The following is a 17,095-nucleotide window of genomic DNA, read 5'->3' as shown; positions in this document are numbered from 1 at the left end:
GGGTCAAGGTTAGATTTTCTGAGAAGGGATGGTCATTCTTTAATTTTAAAAATTCAAATACCGAAATTAACTTACAGAAGTTTAAAATTCAGCTATAACATAGGTATCAGGTAATGCAAAAGGGCTGAGTGTGGTGGTTCACACCTGCAGTCCCAGCACTTTTGGGAGGTAGAGGCAGGAGGATCGTTTGATACTAGGAGTTCAAGACCAGCCTGTGCAACATAGCAAGACTCCTGTCTCTATTACAAGAAGAAAGCAAAAAACAAAAAAAGATGACTCAAAATGTTCTACTAATAAGGTTTCAATTATCTGGGACTTGAGAATTCAGAGACAAAAACATTTTTATATTTACTTGCTAATTAGGTTTTCAGATGTGCCGTTAAAAACAAGGCAACTATGGAACTATGAAATTAATTAGCTTGACAGCATTAACTCACTCAGCACAGATTTATGGATGATCCAACACATAAAAGGCACAGTTCTTGCCACTGGAATACAGTGATGAAGAGGATAAAGGAGTTCCCCACACTTACAGAGCTTACATTCAAGCAGCAGGAGATAGAAAATAAAACATAATCACAAACACGAAACACAAAAAAGAAAAATACCAGGTAGAGCAATGAGAGATGGGGAGTAAGAGTGAGTGGTCAGTAGCTGCCTTAGACAAGGTAATCAGGGAAGGCATCTCTGAGTAGCTGACCATTAGGCTGAGTTCTGAATGACGATAGTCTTGGGACTATGAGAGCAGGGACCTTCCAGGCAGCAGGAACACCCAGTGCAAAAGGCCTCGGGAGTTTGGTGGACAAGGGAAAAGGTGGCTGAAGAGGTGAACTGGGGCCAGATCATGTCCTATGTATAAGAATGGGAGTCGGATTCCATTTTATGTGTTATTGGAGGCTTTTAAAAGTAGGGGAGCAATGTGATCCAATTTACATGTATTAAACCTTTTAGTTTGAAATAATGATAGACTTACAGAAAAATTACAAACAGTATACAGAGTTCCTGTATACCTTTCTCTAACATCCCCTAGTACTTACTTTTCCCTAGCATTCCCTTATATTTACATTTTACATAATCATGGTACAATAATCAACATTAGGAAATTAACACTGGTATAATACTATCAACTAACCTACAGCCCTTATTTGAATTTTACCAGTTTTTCCATTGACATTCTTTTTCTGTTACAGGATCCAATCTAGGGTCTCACCTGGCACCAAAATATTGAGTTTCCTTAGTCTCCTTAAATCTGTGACCATTCCTTAGTCTTTATCTTTCATGACTTTGACAGATTTTAAGAATACTGGTCAGATATTTTGTAGAATGTGCCTCAATTTGGGTTTGTCTGATTTCTCAGAATTAGACTGTGGTTACGGATATTTGGGAAGGATACACAATGGTGAAGTGTCTTTCTTAGTGCACAGCATCAGATGTTACATGACATCATGTTCCTCATCACTCATGATGGCAAGCTCAACCACTTGGTTAAGGAGGTATCTGCTGGGTTTCTCCACTGCAAAGTTAAGAATGTTTTTTTCCTTTTGTAATCATTAAGAATCTTGGGGGGAATACATGAGACAATGCAAATGTCCATTTTCTCTTCAAACTTTCACTCACTAATTCTAACACTCTTCTGTGAATCTGACCTGTCACAATTCTCACTGTGGTGTTTGCCTAATGGTGATTTTGTAGTTCCCTCATTCCTTCTATTAATTAACTGAAATTATTTTATGGGAAAAAGCTGTCCCTTCTCCGCCATTTATCTCTCTCTCTTCATATAGATTTAAGGGAAATTAATTTTATTCTATGGGTTATAATTCAATACTGTCATTATTTAGTTTGCTGCTCAGATTGTGCCAGCTTTGATCACAGGTTTGCTCCTGTGTCCTTTCAACATATCCTTTTTCAAGCACTTCCTTATGTTCTAGTGCTACAAATAATACAGGTGCATCTTGAATTTTCCCTGCCCCAATCCTAGAATCAACCACTTCTCCAAGGAGCATTTCTTATACTGGGAAAAGGTATTTAGAAAGCAAGATCTGGGTGCCAGATGTACTCACTGCTATGGGGTGTTAGTGCTTCTAGGTCACGTCAGCTCACAGAAGCAGGAAATATATGAATGTACACTAACCCACGCATACACCCTCATCTGCATTTATTTCTGTATGTATCTATCTGTATAGATATTAAAAACAATGGCTTCATAGTGGCTCCTTTGATGCCAGTGCAACACCACAGTGTTCCTTCTAGCTTCTCCTTTTCTTTATCTGTAACTTCTTTCTAACGTAGAGAGTGAGAAACCTGGCTCTCATCATCTACAATATCTTATCTCTTCAACTTCAATATTTGCATAATGTAGTTTCAGCATTGCTAACCCATATTCCTATAAGAAACAAATTTACCAATGAGAGTACGGCTTCCATGTATAATTCTTTTTGTGTTTAGTCTTAGTATCTAGTTAAAAATAATTATGTTCCAAAACTACTGAGGTTAGTTCTTTTTTTTCTCGATTCTGATCACTGTGACAATGTTATTCATTTATAATGCAATCAGGTTCATTTGTTACTGTTTGTATTCCATTTTAGATTTTCCCACATCTGGCTGGGTTTAAGCATTTTTTGAGTCTATGAAATGTTACTATGGTTTTATGAATCAGAGCTATGGGAAGGTATCTCATAGCTCCCTCTTCACCTTTGCTGCTCCATTCTCATTCCCTCCTCTTCAACCCTTCCCCCATCCTCACCCACCACTGGTATCCAGTCTCTTTTGTTTCTGGTTCATCCTTCCTAAATTTCCTTTGCACAATGAGCAAGCTTGCTCTCTAGATACAGATATAGATATAGATGGTAAAATGTGATGTAATGTAAAAAAATGGTAATACACACACTCTATATATATTACCTTTTTTTACATTTATATATCACCTTCTTGCTTGCATGAAGGATAGCATACTATAGATACACTTTTATGTTTTGCTTCTTTCACTTAAAAGCATATCCTCAAAATCACTCCATATTAGTTCACAGATTTTCTTCATTTTTGTGCCTTTGACAGCTACATAGCAACATCCTCAAATTAACCACACTATTTTTAGTTTTCCATCAAAGTTGGGATCTCTTTCAAGTCCACGCAGGGCAGAACTCCTCCTTCCCATCTCTACTGAGATGGCATGGCTCATATGAACTTAGCGGATAGACATAAAAGGGCTTACCCACCATCCACAGCCAGCTCTGCTGGCACAACCAGGTGACTACTTCAATGGTGGGGACATTATTCTAACCCTTTATATTACAAGATAATTATGAGCCTTGATGGTGTTCAATTATAATTCTATTAACTAATCTGAGGTGGTTTAGGGGGAAGTTTTTCCTCTATATTCTTTTAGAAACATTAATATAGGTGGAAAGCATAATTTCTGTTTAGAGAATCACTATTTACAGGAAATATGCAAGCATCCTTCTTTTCTTCCCTTGATACAATATATATTGTTTAATGAAAAGTGGACAAACTAATTTCATGTGACTTACTTAAAAAAATAAAGTTACAATTTTCTAAATTATTTTGTTTTCTACCATAAAAATGAAAATGATTCATTTCATGGTGAGTACTAGGGGGATGATGGGTATAGTAAGGAGTTTGACCAATAGTTTCCAGAACACAAGGTTTAAGCCAAGGAAGAATCTGATCGGGTTTAAAAGTATACTTTGATTGATAGCAGTGCAGACAATAGGCTACAGAAAGCAGAGGTGGAGGCAAGATCAGTGAGGAAAATGGTTAGTAAACCAAGTGAGAGACTAATGGTGGTGGCCTGAACCAAGGTAGTGGCAGAGAAGACGGAGAGAGGAAGGAGAATCTGCGAGCTACTTAGGAGGCAAAACACCAGCATTTGAGACTGACTGGATGTGGGGAAGATGAATGGGGGAGCGGCGGTCATGTGTCTTAATTCCCTCACAGATCAAGACCTGGAGGTGGAGCCCTGGAGAAGTCTTACCTCAAACACTTAGGAAATATTAACATAGATAATTTATAAAATACTGCCTCTACATACAATGATTTTGGACTTTCCTGAAGTAGTTGTCTTTTTTTTTTCTAAGAGATAGTCACCTTCTGTCTCCCAGGCTGGAGCACAATGGCTCATTATAGGTCACTGTGATCCTCCTGCCTCAGCCTCCTGAGTAGCTGGGACTGCACATGCAAGGTACCCGGATAATTTTTAGGTATTTTTATTTTTTTGTAGAGATGGGGGTCTCACTTTGTTGCCCAGGCTGGTCTCAAACTCCTGGCTTCAAGTGATCCTCCTGCCTTGGCCTCCTAAAATGCTGGGATTACAGATGTCAGACAATGCACCCAGCCTACCAAAATGATTGTCTTAATAAAATATTACTGATGTAGAAAAATGACCAATTATTAATTTGTGATTACTGAAAAGGGGTTTGGCAGCAGTCAGCAACAGAAAGACTTCCCATAGCCTAGTCTCAAAAATATAGAAATTATATTATTAAAATGACCTACAAATGGAAACTTAAAAATGTACTAACACATAATTGATAATTAGTGTTTCAGAGATAACTTTGTTGTTAATGCTTTTAAGACAGTGTGACTATATGAAAATATCGTTCTGTAGGAACCTAATATCCAATGCAAAAAACATTCATGAAGAAATGTTGTCAACAAAATGTCATCAACAAATTAACTGTATGTGCCTTCTGTCTGTTATCTTAAAAGGAACAAAATTGGATATCAGAGAGTGAAGATAATCACATTAAAAAAACCTGAAGGTAAAAAGCCCAAGATACAAACTGAGAAAACTCTTTTATAATTGGGAAAATAAATGGGATGTCCATATCCATGGGAGATCCAAACAGAATTCTCCTAATATGATACTTGCTTTGAAAGATAAATAAGCCATGTATATTATTGGTAAAATTATTAGAGACTCTCCTCCCAACGCCTAAAGACACAGACAAACACTCTTAGTTTCCTAAGCATATGAAATGATTTATCAAGACAAAATACCCTGCTATTTCTATTTGATCAATATTCATACTGATGTCATACTTACAACATATCCTCTTTTGATAGAGTACAATTGCTTTCGATAAGTCCAGACAGGTTCTCTGAATTGAATGAAACAGCTGCAATAAAAATACAAACAAAACGCAAAATAAAACAGACAGTGGTGAGATAAAAAATAATTACATTGAACACAACTAGATTGTTCAATTTGCCAAAAACAAGACCACATGTCTAAGTATGCTTAGTGTTATGTGGTGTACTATACAGAAACTGTGACCAAAACCTTTAAATATCTCCTATTATTCTATATTTATTGGAATTCATCATCTCTGTGATCTAAATTAAGATCTGCAGAACAGTTATTTCTTCCAATCTACTGAAATAATAGCTGAAAAACAAAAAACAGAAATCCTAAGTGAAGGGCCCAGTAAGAGGACTTGGTAAACCAGAGACCCAATATTCATTCATAATCAAATTTATTCCTTTCACCACTTGCTGTGTTTTTTTTTTAATGGGGGATCTGTCAATTAAGCATATTTAAAAGATGACGTTAACTTATTTTGTGATCCTAATGTATTTTATGGCATGCTTAAACAACTGGATAAAGCAAACAAAATCAATCAGCTGGATGTCCTGTCTATTTAGAAAACATCTGATAAAATGATGTTGGGCAAGCAGTCCTCATCACTCCTTATTTTCCCAACAATTTCATAAAACATACAGAGAGAAAATATAATGCCATGCTGTGGCCATACTAGAGGAAACTGGGGGAAAGGCAGATGGGGCTGTGGTGAGAAGAATCTAACTTGATTTCAATGTGTGGTGGTGGTTCCAGCCTTTGTTTCAGAAACTGAGATAGCTCAAGAAAAGACAGAACAGACTTCACACTTTCTCCACCCTTTGCCCACTAACTTAGGGACCAGATATGGTATCAATGAGAAAACGTGGCAGATAAACATCTTGCCTCTGTAGAGCCACTCAGTAAGGCAGGGCAAGGTTTTCCCTCTTTCTCTCTCCTAGTTCACTGGCTACAGTGGTGCAGAAATTATATACTGGTATCATAAAGCACTTCTGCATTTGAGTGAACACAGATGATCTGTTTCATTATAAATATGACTAAATTAATAAACACAGATGCATGCATATATACTTAAAAGAGTAAACCATTTCTAGGAATGCTTAATATAAAACTTGGCTATAAAGAATATAAATTTGCTAATTCTCACTTCATTAAATTGCATCTTCCACCTGTTTAGTAAAGAGCCATAAAACAAAAGAGAAAATCAGCAGTCTGAATCTGTCCCTTAGCAAGTGTTTTATATCAGTATTCTGGATCAAAACCGACTAACACATAGTATTTCCTGAATATAGGAGCAAGGACGTTCAAAAAGTATGTTTAGGAGTTGTTCTGTCGTTACTGTTCACTTTTTAAAAATTGAGGTATAAATTAAATGCACTAAAGTGCACAGCTCTGGAGTGTTCAGTTCTGTGAGTTACGACAATTATATATACTAACATAATCATGCCCAAGGCAAGATAAGAAACATTTCCGTCATCTAATCAGTCTACTCTGCTGTGGCACAGTGACTCTGGCAAGAAGACTTCCGTCAGCAGAGATTACTTTTGTCTGTTATTGTACTGAAGAGCTGTTTTTCAGAAAAGAATTTCATTAGCAAGCAACGTGGACAAATATTAAAACTCAGCGCAACATTTCTATATTAACTTTCCAACAGATTGCAATAGAATCTGACCATTATTATAGCTTGGAACACAAGTTTTCTGTGCCAGAAGAATAAAATTTCTTGGTTTATAAGTTAGCCTTCTATGGATAACTCAAGGTATGAACACATCAAAGAGGTTTTCACATCATTTTTGTATATTTCATGGATGGACTCCATCCTCTCTATAAACATCAACATCAGTATTAACACTTCTGCAACAGAAACCTCTATCATGTGCTAAATTATTTGTCACAGCAAAGTACTCTGGATGCTACATATCTAGGACAGCAGCTATTTTGATTAAGGTACATTTGGTTCAGCCAAAACATAATGTTTAATATATTTGTAATTAACATATTAAATTACCTTTTGAATAATGCATATATTTACTAGGTTCTTAAGAAGAAAATACTATGAGATATAACAAGCATATATGCTTATAATAATTTACACTGTACTTAGAATATAACAATCAAAACAGATGCTTTCTGGTTCTACTTTCCTCCATTGCAGAAATCTCCATTAGAACATCCTTGTCAAACCCAGTTTCTATTTCAAAATTTCCAACTGCAGAAGGAAAGGGCTGAGAACTGATATTAACTGCACTAACACATACCCTTATTCAGTTAGTACTTATTGAATGTGTATTCTGTGTGTGGCTGGGGATATGTCGTGAATAGGCTAACACGGAATTTGATCTCATAGTGGAGGGAAGGTGGGCAAACAGATGAACACCTGAGATAATTCAATGAGAGATGAATAAAATAAAACATGGTCAAGTGTTAGACAGTGAGCAGGGGTGGGGTAGGTGGGGAGCAGGGGTGGACAGGCAGTGACTTGAAACAGCGTGACCTTTAGGCTGAAACCTGAACTATGAGAAGGGAAGATGTGGGGAAACAGTGTCCAGGTGGAAGCCAGCAAATGCTCTGTTGGGTGTGAACTTGGCTGGTTGTGGACTGAGAACTGAGACAAGGCCATCATGGCTGGACGGTGGTGAGGGCAATGTAAGCGTGTGGGAGAGAGGAAATGCAGGACGGGGAGGCAGGGCCAGTGGGTCAGGAGCTTTGCTATGTACTAGAGATACCATATGGAACGCAGTCTAAATGGTTCCTGGGACATAAAACACACTCATAAACTTCAATTATTAATAAACATTAGTTATGTTTATAAATATGTTAGTATAATATTTATAAACACTAATAAACCTTAGGCATCACTCTGTTACCTACTTTAATCTTGATAATAGCTGTAATAAGTAGGTATTAATATCTCTATTTCATGCATTAAGAAAACGAGGATATGAGAAACTGGGTATAGTTCTCCTAAAGTTACAGCAGATAGTAGGTAGAAGAGTAGCCCAGATCCATCTCACAGGATTAGTCCCTAACCTCAAAGGCAGCCCAGTTCTCACGGGGCAGCCTTAACATTACAAAGTTCTTCCTGGGTCTGGTCTAGCCTCATGTGCTTAGAATGAATCTCAACCCTTTTCACATGACAGAGCTTCCCAAGTAATTGACAACTAACATTTCCCCTTAACCCTCTCTGATGTAGAATAACTATGGTTCCCACCATTCTGGACACTCTTCTCCGAAAACTTTTTGAAGTCTTGGGCTTTTTTAGTCCCATTAAATGTTCAGTTCGTTAACCTTAGTGTATATATTAAAATCTGAGTTCATTTTGAATCCTTATCAGACCATCTAAGATATTATTCCTCTCAGTGCCCTGTTATTTACAGAAATGATAGGTATGCTTTCAAAATTTTAATCTAAACTATTGGCAGAAATGTCCAGCAAGACAGGGAGTTAGTTAGTGGGCCTTCTTATATTAATATGCTAGATCAACCATATCTAAATCCAGCTTACTATATTGTTAACTAGTCTAACTAAATATCTCCTTATTCATTTTAGAATTTTCCAGGGTCCAATACAAAACTTATTAGACTCTACTTTCCACGACGTTTTACCTGAGTTCTTTTTTTAAAAAAATTTAACATTTGCCAGATTCTAGTGTTCTAAATGACTCCTCAGCTATGACTAGCAGCAGCTCTTCGATTGCATTCCTTTTCCCAACAAACACTTATTGAGAATTTACCACAGGCAATGCATTGCCAACTATGTTCTTAAAATACAAAGCAACTCAGGCATGGTGGTTATGTGAGAATTTGTACGTTTTAATAAATATGCTGGGATTGAGTTTACCAATCCTAGATTTTCCTCATTTTCAAATACAAAAGCACACCTAGCTCTGCCTCAGTGAGTATACTCTAGGACCTTGATCCTAGCAAGGTGGCTGTGTTGGGGCTGACAGCAATAAAGAGCTCACCTCTAGCTTGGCATCCAGGTCTGCATCAGAGGCAACAACATGTTCATCTTCCTTCTTCCCTGTGGCTTTAATAAAGGCCTGCTTCGTCTCCCAATACTTCTGTTGCATCTTATTTACAACTGACTTATCTTGAGCGTATCGATCCTGTAAGTCCCAGGGATAACTGCTAAAAACATTTAAAGAACTATTTTATTCACAACTTTCATAAAGATTAAGATATTTTAGTGGGAAATGATTTCTTTAAACATGACTTTCCATTATGCATTTACATTTACAACATTGATAAACGTATGAGCACTTTCTTATATGGGTGTTACACCAAGAAAGTTAATCAACTTTTTCTGACTCAAAAACCTTAAAAGTCAGAGTGGAGAAATTTAGAATCTTTTGCAGGAAATAAAGAAACTAACCCTTGAAAAGAATGTAGATATAACAGACTAAGCACACCCCTTTTAGAGGTGGAGACAGTGAGGTCAAGCCAGGCAGGGTGACTGGCCCAGGTTACCTCAGTGAGTCAGAGATAAAGCCAGACACCAACGCACTCTCTCCACTCTAACACTACAGCCAACACTGAGGTGATGGCAGGAAAGCAGAGATAAGAGGCTGAAGAACAGCATGCCTAAGATCTGTTACAGAGAAATCTAAAATAGTCAAACTCATAGAGGCAGAGAGTAGAATGGCAGTTACGAGTGGCTAGAAGGTAGGAAGAAATGAGAAATTACTATTCAAGGGGCATAAGGTTTCAGTTATGCAAGATGAACAAGCTCTAGAGATCTGCTGTGCCACATGGTGCTTATTCTTGGTTTTTTTTCTGAGATGGAGTTTCACTCCTGTTGCCCAGGCTGGAGTGCAGTGGCGTGATCTTGGCTCACTGCAACCTCTTGCCTTCCAGGTTCAAGCGATTCTCCTGCCTAGGCCTCCTGAGTAGCTGAGATTGCAGGCACATGCTACCACGCCCAGCTACTTTTTGTATGTTTTTAGTACAGATGGGGTTTCACCATGTTGGCCAGGCTGGTCTCTAACTCCTGACCTCAGATGATCCGCCCTCCTCAGCCTGCCAAACTGCTGGGATTACAGACATGAGCCACCGCGCCCAGCCCCATGGTGCCTATTGTTAACAATACTGTATTGTGCACCTAAAATTTAAGAGGGTTGACTTCATGTTAACTGTTCTTACCACAATAAAATAAAAATACAATAAATTTAAAATTGGTTGCAGGCTTCTGATGTTAAAAACTTTAAACTCTTCCATATAAATGCTTAAAATATAGATGAAAAGCCATTTTTCAGGAGGATCATAGTGAAGAGCAAATCAAAAAGTATGTGGAGAAAAAATTAGAAACTGGCCGGGCATGGTGGCACATGCCTTTAATTCTAGCACTTTGGAAGGCCCAGGCAGGAGGACTGCTTGAGGCCAGGAGTTTGAGACCAGCCTGGGCAACATAGTAAAACCCCATCTCTACAAATAATTAGCCATGTGTGGTGGCACAAAGCTACTCAGCAGACTGAAGTGGGTGGATTGTTCAAGCCCAGGAGTTTGAGGCTGCAGGGAGCCATGATCATACCACTGCACTTCAGCCTGGGATACAGGGCGAGACCCTGTCCCTCAAAAAAGAAAAAAGAGAAGAAAAAAGAGAAAAGAAACAAAAGTAATTAAAATGAAATGGAATTGTGTAAAAGTGATTGGAGTACCCCAAATATGGCTGGAAAGTTTGCTGATGGAGTTCCATCCCTCCCCTTGCTTTGTCCACATCCTCTTTGACCTAGAGTCCCTGCCCCAAAGGCTCCCCTGACCCCCCAGGCAACTCTCCTCTGTGGAGATGTACCTTCCTCTACCCCATCCCATCACCACCCAAAATGTGCCAGGCTTGTGCTGAAACATGAGTTTGTTTATATGACTATATCAAAATACCAGTATCTCAAAACCTACTTTCCTTCATTTACAATTTCATTAAGTTTACAATTTTCAATTTACACATTTATTCTTAAAAAATCAGAAGGCGTTTCTGATGACTTCCTTAACAATGGTTATCTTTGGAGAGAGAAGTAGGATTATGGGAGACTTTCATGGTCTACTTTATATCTTTCTGCATTATTTAAAAGTCATATTATGAGCTCATATCAGAGAAAATAAGATAAAATATGTATAAAACTTATGTAAAAGATAATCTCTCTATAGAATACGCACATTAAAAGGTTGGAAGGATACACCCCAAAGACATTATTTCAGGGGAATGGGATTCTCAAGAGTGGGACATAGAATGTACTTCTTTGGCTGGGCGCGGTGGCTCATGCCTGTAATCCCAGCACTTTGGGAGGCTGAGGTGGGCAGATCATGAGGTCAAGAAATCGAGACCATCCTGGCCAACATGGTGAAACCCTGTCTGTACTAAAAATACAAAAATTAGCCAGGCGTGGTGGCACATGCCTGTAATCCCAGCTACTCGGGAGGCTAAGGCAGGAGAATCACTTGAACCAGGGAGGCGGAGGTTGAAGTGAGCTGAGATTGCACCACTGAACTCCAGCCTGGGTGACAGAGTGAGACTCCATCTCAAAAAAAAAAAAAGCATTATTATAATTAATTGTGCATTTGAAAAATATGTAACACATTTGTTTTTCATGATACAAATTAAAGAAAATAAAAGTTCACAAAGATCTGCTTGCTTGGTGGGTCATGGGTTCAAAAGAATTTGGAAACACTGCTTGAAGAGCTCTGGACCTTATAAGAGGTTTAACATGCTGCTTAGATATGTTATAGGCACATAAATGTCAGTGCTAACATTGCCAAATGGTTACCACATCTACTTTATTCAGCATCATTTACTTTCAACAATGATTGGCTCCTGAATGTTCAGGAAGGTTGAAGTCATGACTCTAAATTAATAAGTATGAGTAGTGTGTGGTTGTAGAATCATTCTTTATTTTATAGCTATCCTAACATAAAATTCTCTTGTAACTGTAATGTTAGAAGTTATAAATAAGATAGTAATAAAAACGCATCAACTCATTACATTAGACAAAATGGTGGTAAGAAAAACTATCATTAGATTCCCAAGAGAAAAGTTACACATAAATGAATTTCTTAGAGAATGCACATTAGATAAGAATTTACAATATTTTTGTTACTTGGTTTTCATACCATATTTAACAGAGATACTGAATTTGGCTCAGCATTGGTGAGGGCTAACATGATACTTAGTGCCAATGTATCTCTTGTTTTTCCATTCAATAGATGTTTATTGAGCATATGCTATAGGCTTTCTACTTTCCCAATTTAGAAAAGATGACAAATTACTTACCATTTGTGTCCTGACATGTTTTCTTCTTCTTCTATTGTTGATGATTTGGGGAGAAGGGGCAGGAAAAAAGCATGAGAGGATAAGTTATATTATAACCTGAAATAAAACAAATATGTTTAACAGTTACACACTATATTATAGTTACATATTAACGTGACACACATAAAAGGCTTCAATGTAAGCCATTTCTAGCTGTATTTTAGGGTCTAACACTGTTACACAGTAATGCTGCACACTGGTGATGACAACAATATAGCTAAGTAACACTGGAAGAAATATCCCAAATAAAGTTTAAAAAGTGAACAGGCAGGTTGAATGAAAAAGCAGGTTGCAGAAGACTACATAAAATATAATACCATTTATATAAAGTTTAAAAATATGTAAAACAATACTATATGTTGTTGAGGTATATAATATTATATGGTGAAGGTATAAAGAATTGCTTAGGAATGATGAACACTAAGTTCCAAACAGCAGTCCACGGCAGGAGATGGTGTGGGATGTGATTCGAGAGAGATATACAGCAGCTTCAAGTGCACACATAATGTTCTCTTTGTTAAGCTAGATGGTGAGTATATTGCATCTGTATGCCTCCTTATAGATTTGAAATATTTTATAATCAACATTTTTAAAGAAACAAACCAGCATGTTGCAAAAACAAAAACAAAAATAGAACAAAATTTTAAAACCCCAAATAAAAACCAAAAGAGAGTTGATATGCTTGAATAAGACAGCAAGAAGGGTACAAAGGAGGAAAATATGTATCTACCAGCCTAGCCTTGTATATTTATCTTGTTAGTAAATACTGGAGTCAATGTCTCTGCCCTTACTCCATTTGCTCCACTCATGGAAGCTAGCCCACCCCAGGGGCAGGGCCCACCAGCCCAGCCACACTACCCCACTTGCCTAGCAGTTACTGGAAAGAACAGAAAGCTCACTGCTCAAAGGAATGGTCACTGGCCAGAGACAAAACCTCTGGCTACCAGAGTGAGTGCTCACAGCATATGAATGCCCAGACTGCTTCACAAAATCAATCCAATCATTCTCCTTTGGTCTCAGAAAGGATCCTGGCAACCAGTACTCCTAAAATGATTAAAGATTTCCTAGGCTATTTAAAAACGTTTCAAGGGAACAAAATTGAGGTGTACAAATCCCATGCTTCAGGTATGCAGACAAGAGAGAGGAAGAAGAGAATTTTCAGAGTGTCAGATGTCTCTGAAATGACAGCATCCTGTAATGAACATCTCTCTTCCTTGTGGAGAGCATCCAAATATCTGGACAAGCTGCTTTTGGGAATGACATTCAGGGTAAGTAAGTAAGCTCTGCCCTCCACTCAGTGCGTCATGGAGAGGCTACCAACACCTGGTCCTCTCACCACCCACACAGCTTCACTGTAAGTACACATTTACTTTAGTTAGCTTGAAATTTCCAACAAAATTTTTCATAAAAAGAGGGTGTTCAAAGGAAATGGAATTATCATATTCTTCTCTTGAGTTCAATGTCACCACGAACTATTAGGATAGTTGGTACTTTTTGATTAATATTTTTATCATGGTAAAAAAGTTTATTCTTTTAACAATTTAAAAGTGTACAGTATAGTAGTGCTAACAGTATACACATTGTTGTACAACAGATCTCTAGAACTTTTTCATCTTGCGTGATAGAAATTCTACACCCATTCAACAACTCCCCATTTTCCCCTCCCGCAGCCCCCAGCAACCACTATTCTAGTTTCTGATTCTATGAATTTGACTACTTTAGATACCTCATAAAAATGCAAACACTCAGTATTTGTGTTCTTGTGATTGGCTTATTTCACTTAGCATAATGTATTTAAGGTTCATCTGTGTTGTAGTATATGACAGGACTTCCTTTTTAAGGCTGAATAATATTGCATTGTATATATGCAATGTTGAAGACACACACATACACACCATTTTCTTTAACCATTCATGTGTCAATGGATATTTAGGTTACTTCCACATCTTGGCTATTGGGAATAATGCTGCAATAAACACAGTGTGCAGTTAAGTTCTCACTCAAAGTCATTGACAGGTTCTTGGAAGCTGCAACTATAGGCAAAATGATATACACCAGGTCCTGAATAACACTGTTTCATAATAATATTGATAAGAAAAAAATGGTTTATGTCATTTTGCCTAAAGTTGCAGTTTCCAAGAACTTATCAATGACATTAAATGAGGTCTTAATGTATCTCTCTGAGATACTGTATTGAATTCTTTTGCACAAATACACAGAATTTGGACTCCTGGATTATACAGTTCTCTATTTAATTTACTGAGGAACCTGCATATTGTTTTCCACAGCAGCTGCACCATTTCAAGCCCACTGACCGTATGCAAGGGTTCCACTTTCTCCACATCCTTGTTAATGCTTGTTTCCATTTTTAAAAATAATAGCCATCCTAAGCATTGTGAGGTGATATCTCATGGTTTTGGTTTACAGTTCTCTGATTAGTGATGTTGTACATCTTTTCATATTTTTTTGCCATTTGTATATTTTCTTTGGAGAAATGTCTATACAGGTCTTTTGCCCATTTTTAAATTGGGTCATTTTGTTATTGAGTTGCAGGAGTTCTCTATATATTCCAGATATTGATCCCTTATCCAATATATGGTTTGCAAATATTTTCTCATATTCTGTAGGTTAGCTTTTCACTCTGTTGACTATTTCCTTTACTATGACTTTTTAATTAATTTTTGCTTATTAAAATGCCTTTTAATTTAAATCCTTCATAGTGTAAGTTCTTATAGTATAATATGTTATTTATAGTTATAGTTAACAAAAATTGCTGAGCAAATTGCCCCTTCTACCTAGATTTCCAGGCTATTCCCAGATCATGATACCATACGGCAGTGTTCCTCAAGGTATTGTTTACCAGCCATTTGCATTGAAATCTTCTGGGGGTACTAATATACAGAATCCTAGACCCCACTCCTTTCCTAGTGAAATAGAATCTCTGAGAATGATTCTGGGAATCTAGTTTTATAATAGGCTTTGCAAGTGATTCTTAAGCACATTAAAGTATGAGAACCACAGCTAAATGGCACACAGGGAAAATACTTTCTGAAAATGGGTCTTTCTTGAACAAACTACTAGATTATAGGCACAGGAGCAAAGGAATCATAAGTGGTCAAAATAAGGTCAGCTCTGCAGGGTACATCTGAACACCTCATGAGAAGGCAGCTGAAGCCAGGGCTAACGTCTCTTTTTATATATGTTCTAACTCCACATACCAGAGACAATTAATAAACATCTTAAGATTTCCTGACATAATCTATCTTGTTTTGCTCTATCACTTTCCAAATCCACAGCATTAAAATTGCTACTTTAAAAAATCATTATAATTGTTATCCATTCATTTCAGTTCAACAGTTTGGTTTATCAGACATAAACTGAGCATCAAATGAATATGTGCCAGTCACTCTTCCTGGCCTCAAATATAGATCATCTCTGTCCAATAGAAATATACTATGAGCACATTCCAAGATGGCCGAATCGGAATAGCTCCAGTCTGCAGCTCCCAATGTGATTGACACAGAAGACGGGTGACTTCTGCATTTCCAACTGAGGTACCTGGTTCATCTCACTGGGACTGGTTGGACAGTGGGTGCAACCCACAGAGAGTGAGCCGAAACAGGGCGGGGCATCTTCTCACCCAGGAAGTGCAAGGGGTCGGGGGATTTCCCTTTTCAAGCCGAGGGAAGGCATGACAGACTGTACCTGGAAAATCGGGACACTGCCACCCAAATACTGCACTTTTCCAACAGTCTCAGCAAACGGCACACCAGGAGTTTATATCCCACACCTGGCTCAGCAGGTCCCATGCCCATGGAGCCTTGCTCACTGCTAGCACAGCAGTCTGAGATAGAATTGCGAGGTGGCAGCCTAGCTGGGGCAGGGGCATCTGCCATTGCTGAGGTGTGAGTAGGTAAACAAAGCGGCCAGGGAAGCTCAAACTGGGCAGAACCCACTGCAGCTCAGCAAGGCCTGTTGCCTCTGTACATTCCACCTCTGGGGGAAGGGCATCACTGAACAAAAGGCAGCAGAAACTTCTGCAGACTTAAATGTCCCTGTCTGACAGCTCTGAAGAGAGCAGTGGTTCTCCCAGCACGGTGTTTGAGCTCTGAGAACAGACAGACTGCCTTCTCAAGTGGGTCCCTGACCCCCATGTAGCCTAACTGGGAGACACTGCCCAGTAGGGCTGACAGATACCTTATACAGGTGGGTGCCCCTCTGGAATGAAGCTTCCAGAGGAAGGGTCAGGCAGCAACATTTGCTGTTCTGCAATATTTGCTATTCTGCAGCCTCTGCTGGTGATACCCAGGCAAACAGGGTCTGGAGTGGACCTCCAGCAAACTCTAACAAACATGCAGCTGAGGGACCTGACTGTTAGAAGGAAAACTAACAAATAGAAATGAATAGCATCAACATCAACAAAAAGGACATCCACACCAAAACCCCATCTGTAGGTCACCAACATCAAAGACCAAAGGTAGATAAAACCACAAAGATGGGGAGAAACCAGAGCAGAAAAGCTGAAAATTCTAAAAACCAGAGTGCCTCTTCTCCTCTAAAGGATTGCAGCTCCTTGCCAGCAATGGAACAAAGCTGGATGTAGAATGACTTTGATGAGCTGACAGAAGTAGGCTTCAGAAGGTTGCTAATAACAAACTTCTCCGAGCTAAAGGAAGATGTTCGAACCCATTGCAAGGA

The 17,095-nt window shown here is 38.3% G+C and overlaps 1 protein-coding gene across 18 annotated transcripts in view; it reads right to left on the bottom strand.

Annotated features, from left to right (window-relative positions):
• Positions 1-17,095, bottom strand: part of ICA1 (islet cell autoantigen 1) — a 153,860-nt gene that overhangs the window by 114,397 nt on the left and 22,368 nt on the right. For 8 of the 18 annotated variants that reach the window (XR_008503554.2, XM_054494082.1, XM_063667534.1 and 5 more), the window contains exons 2-4: positions 12,359-12,389; positions 9,060-9,225; positions 5,063-5,135 (exon numbers count right to left, since the gene is read on the bottom strand). Coding sequence is in view for 16 of the 18 variants with exons in the window: in XM_054494082.1 (XP_054350057.1) it covers positions 5,063-5,135; positions 9,060-9,225; positions 12,359-12,389 (270 nt within the window). In the remaining 2 variants the exon portion in view is untranslated. Of the gene's footprint in view, positions 1-5,062; positions 5,136-9,059; positions 9,226-12,358; positions 12,455-17,095 lie in introns of all 18 variants that reach the window. The other 10 variants (XR_010126941.1, XM_054494086.1, XM_054494085.2 and 7 more) reach the window with 3 other exon arrangements.

The sequence above is a fragment of the Pongo pygmaeus genome, chromosome 6 (genome assembly GCF_028885625.2).
Source record: "Pongo pygmaeus isolate AG05252 chromosome 6, NHGRI_mPonPyg2-v2.0_pri, whole genome shotgun sequence".
Lineage (NCBI taxonomy): Eukaryota > Metazoa > Chordata > Mammalia > Primates > Hominidae > Pongo > Pongo pygmaeus.
The sequence above is the reverse complement of the archived record's forward strand: the minus strand, read 5'-3'. Positions and strand labels throughout refer to the sequence as shown.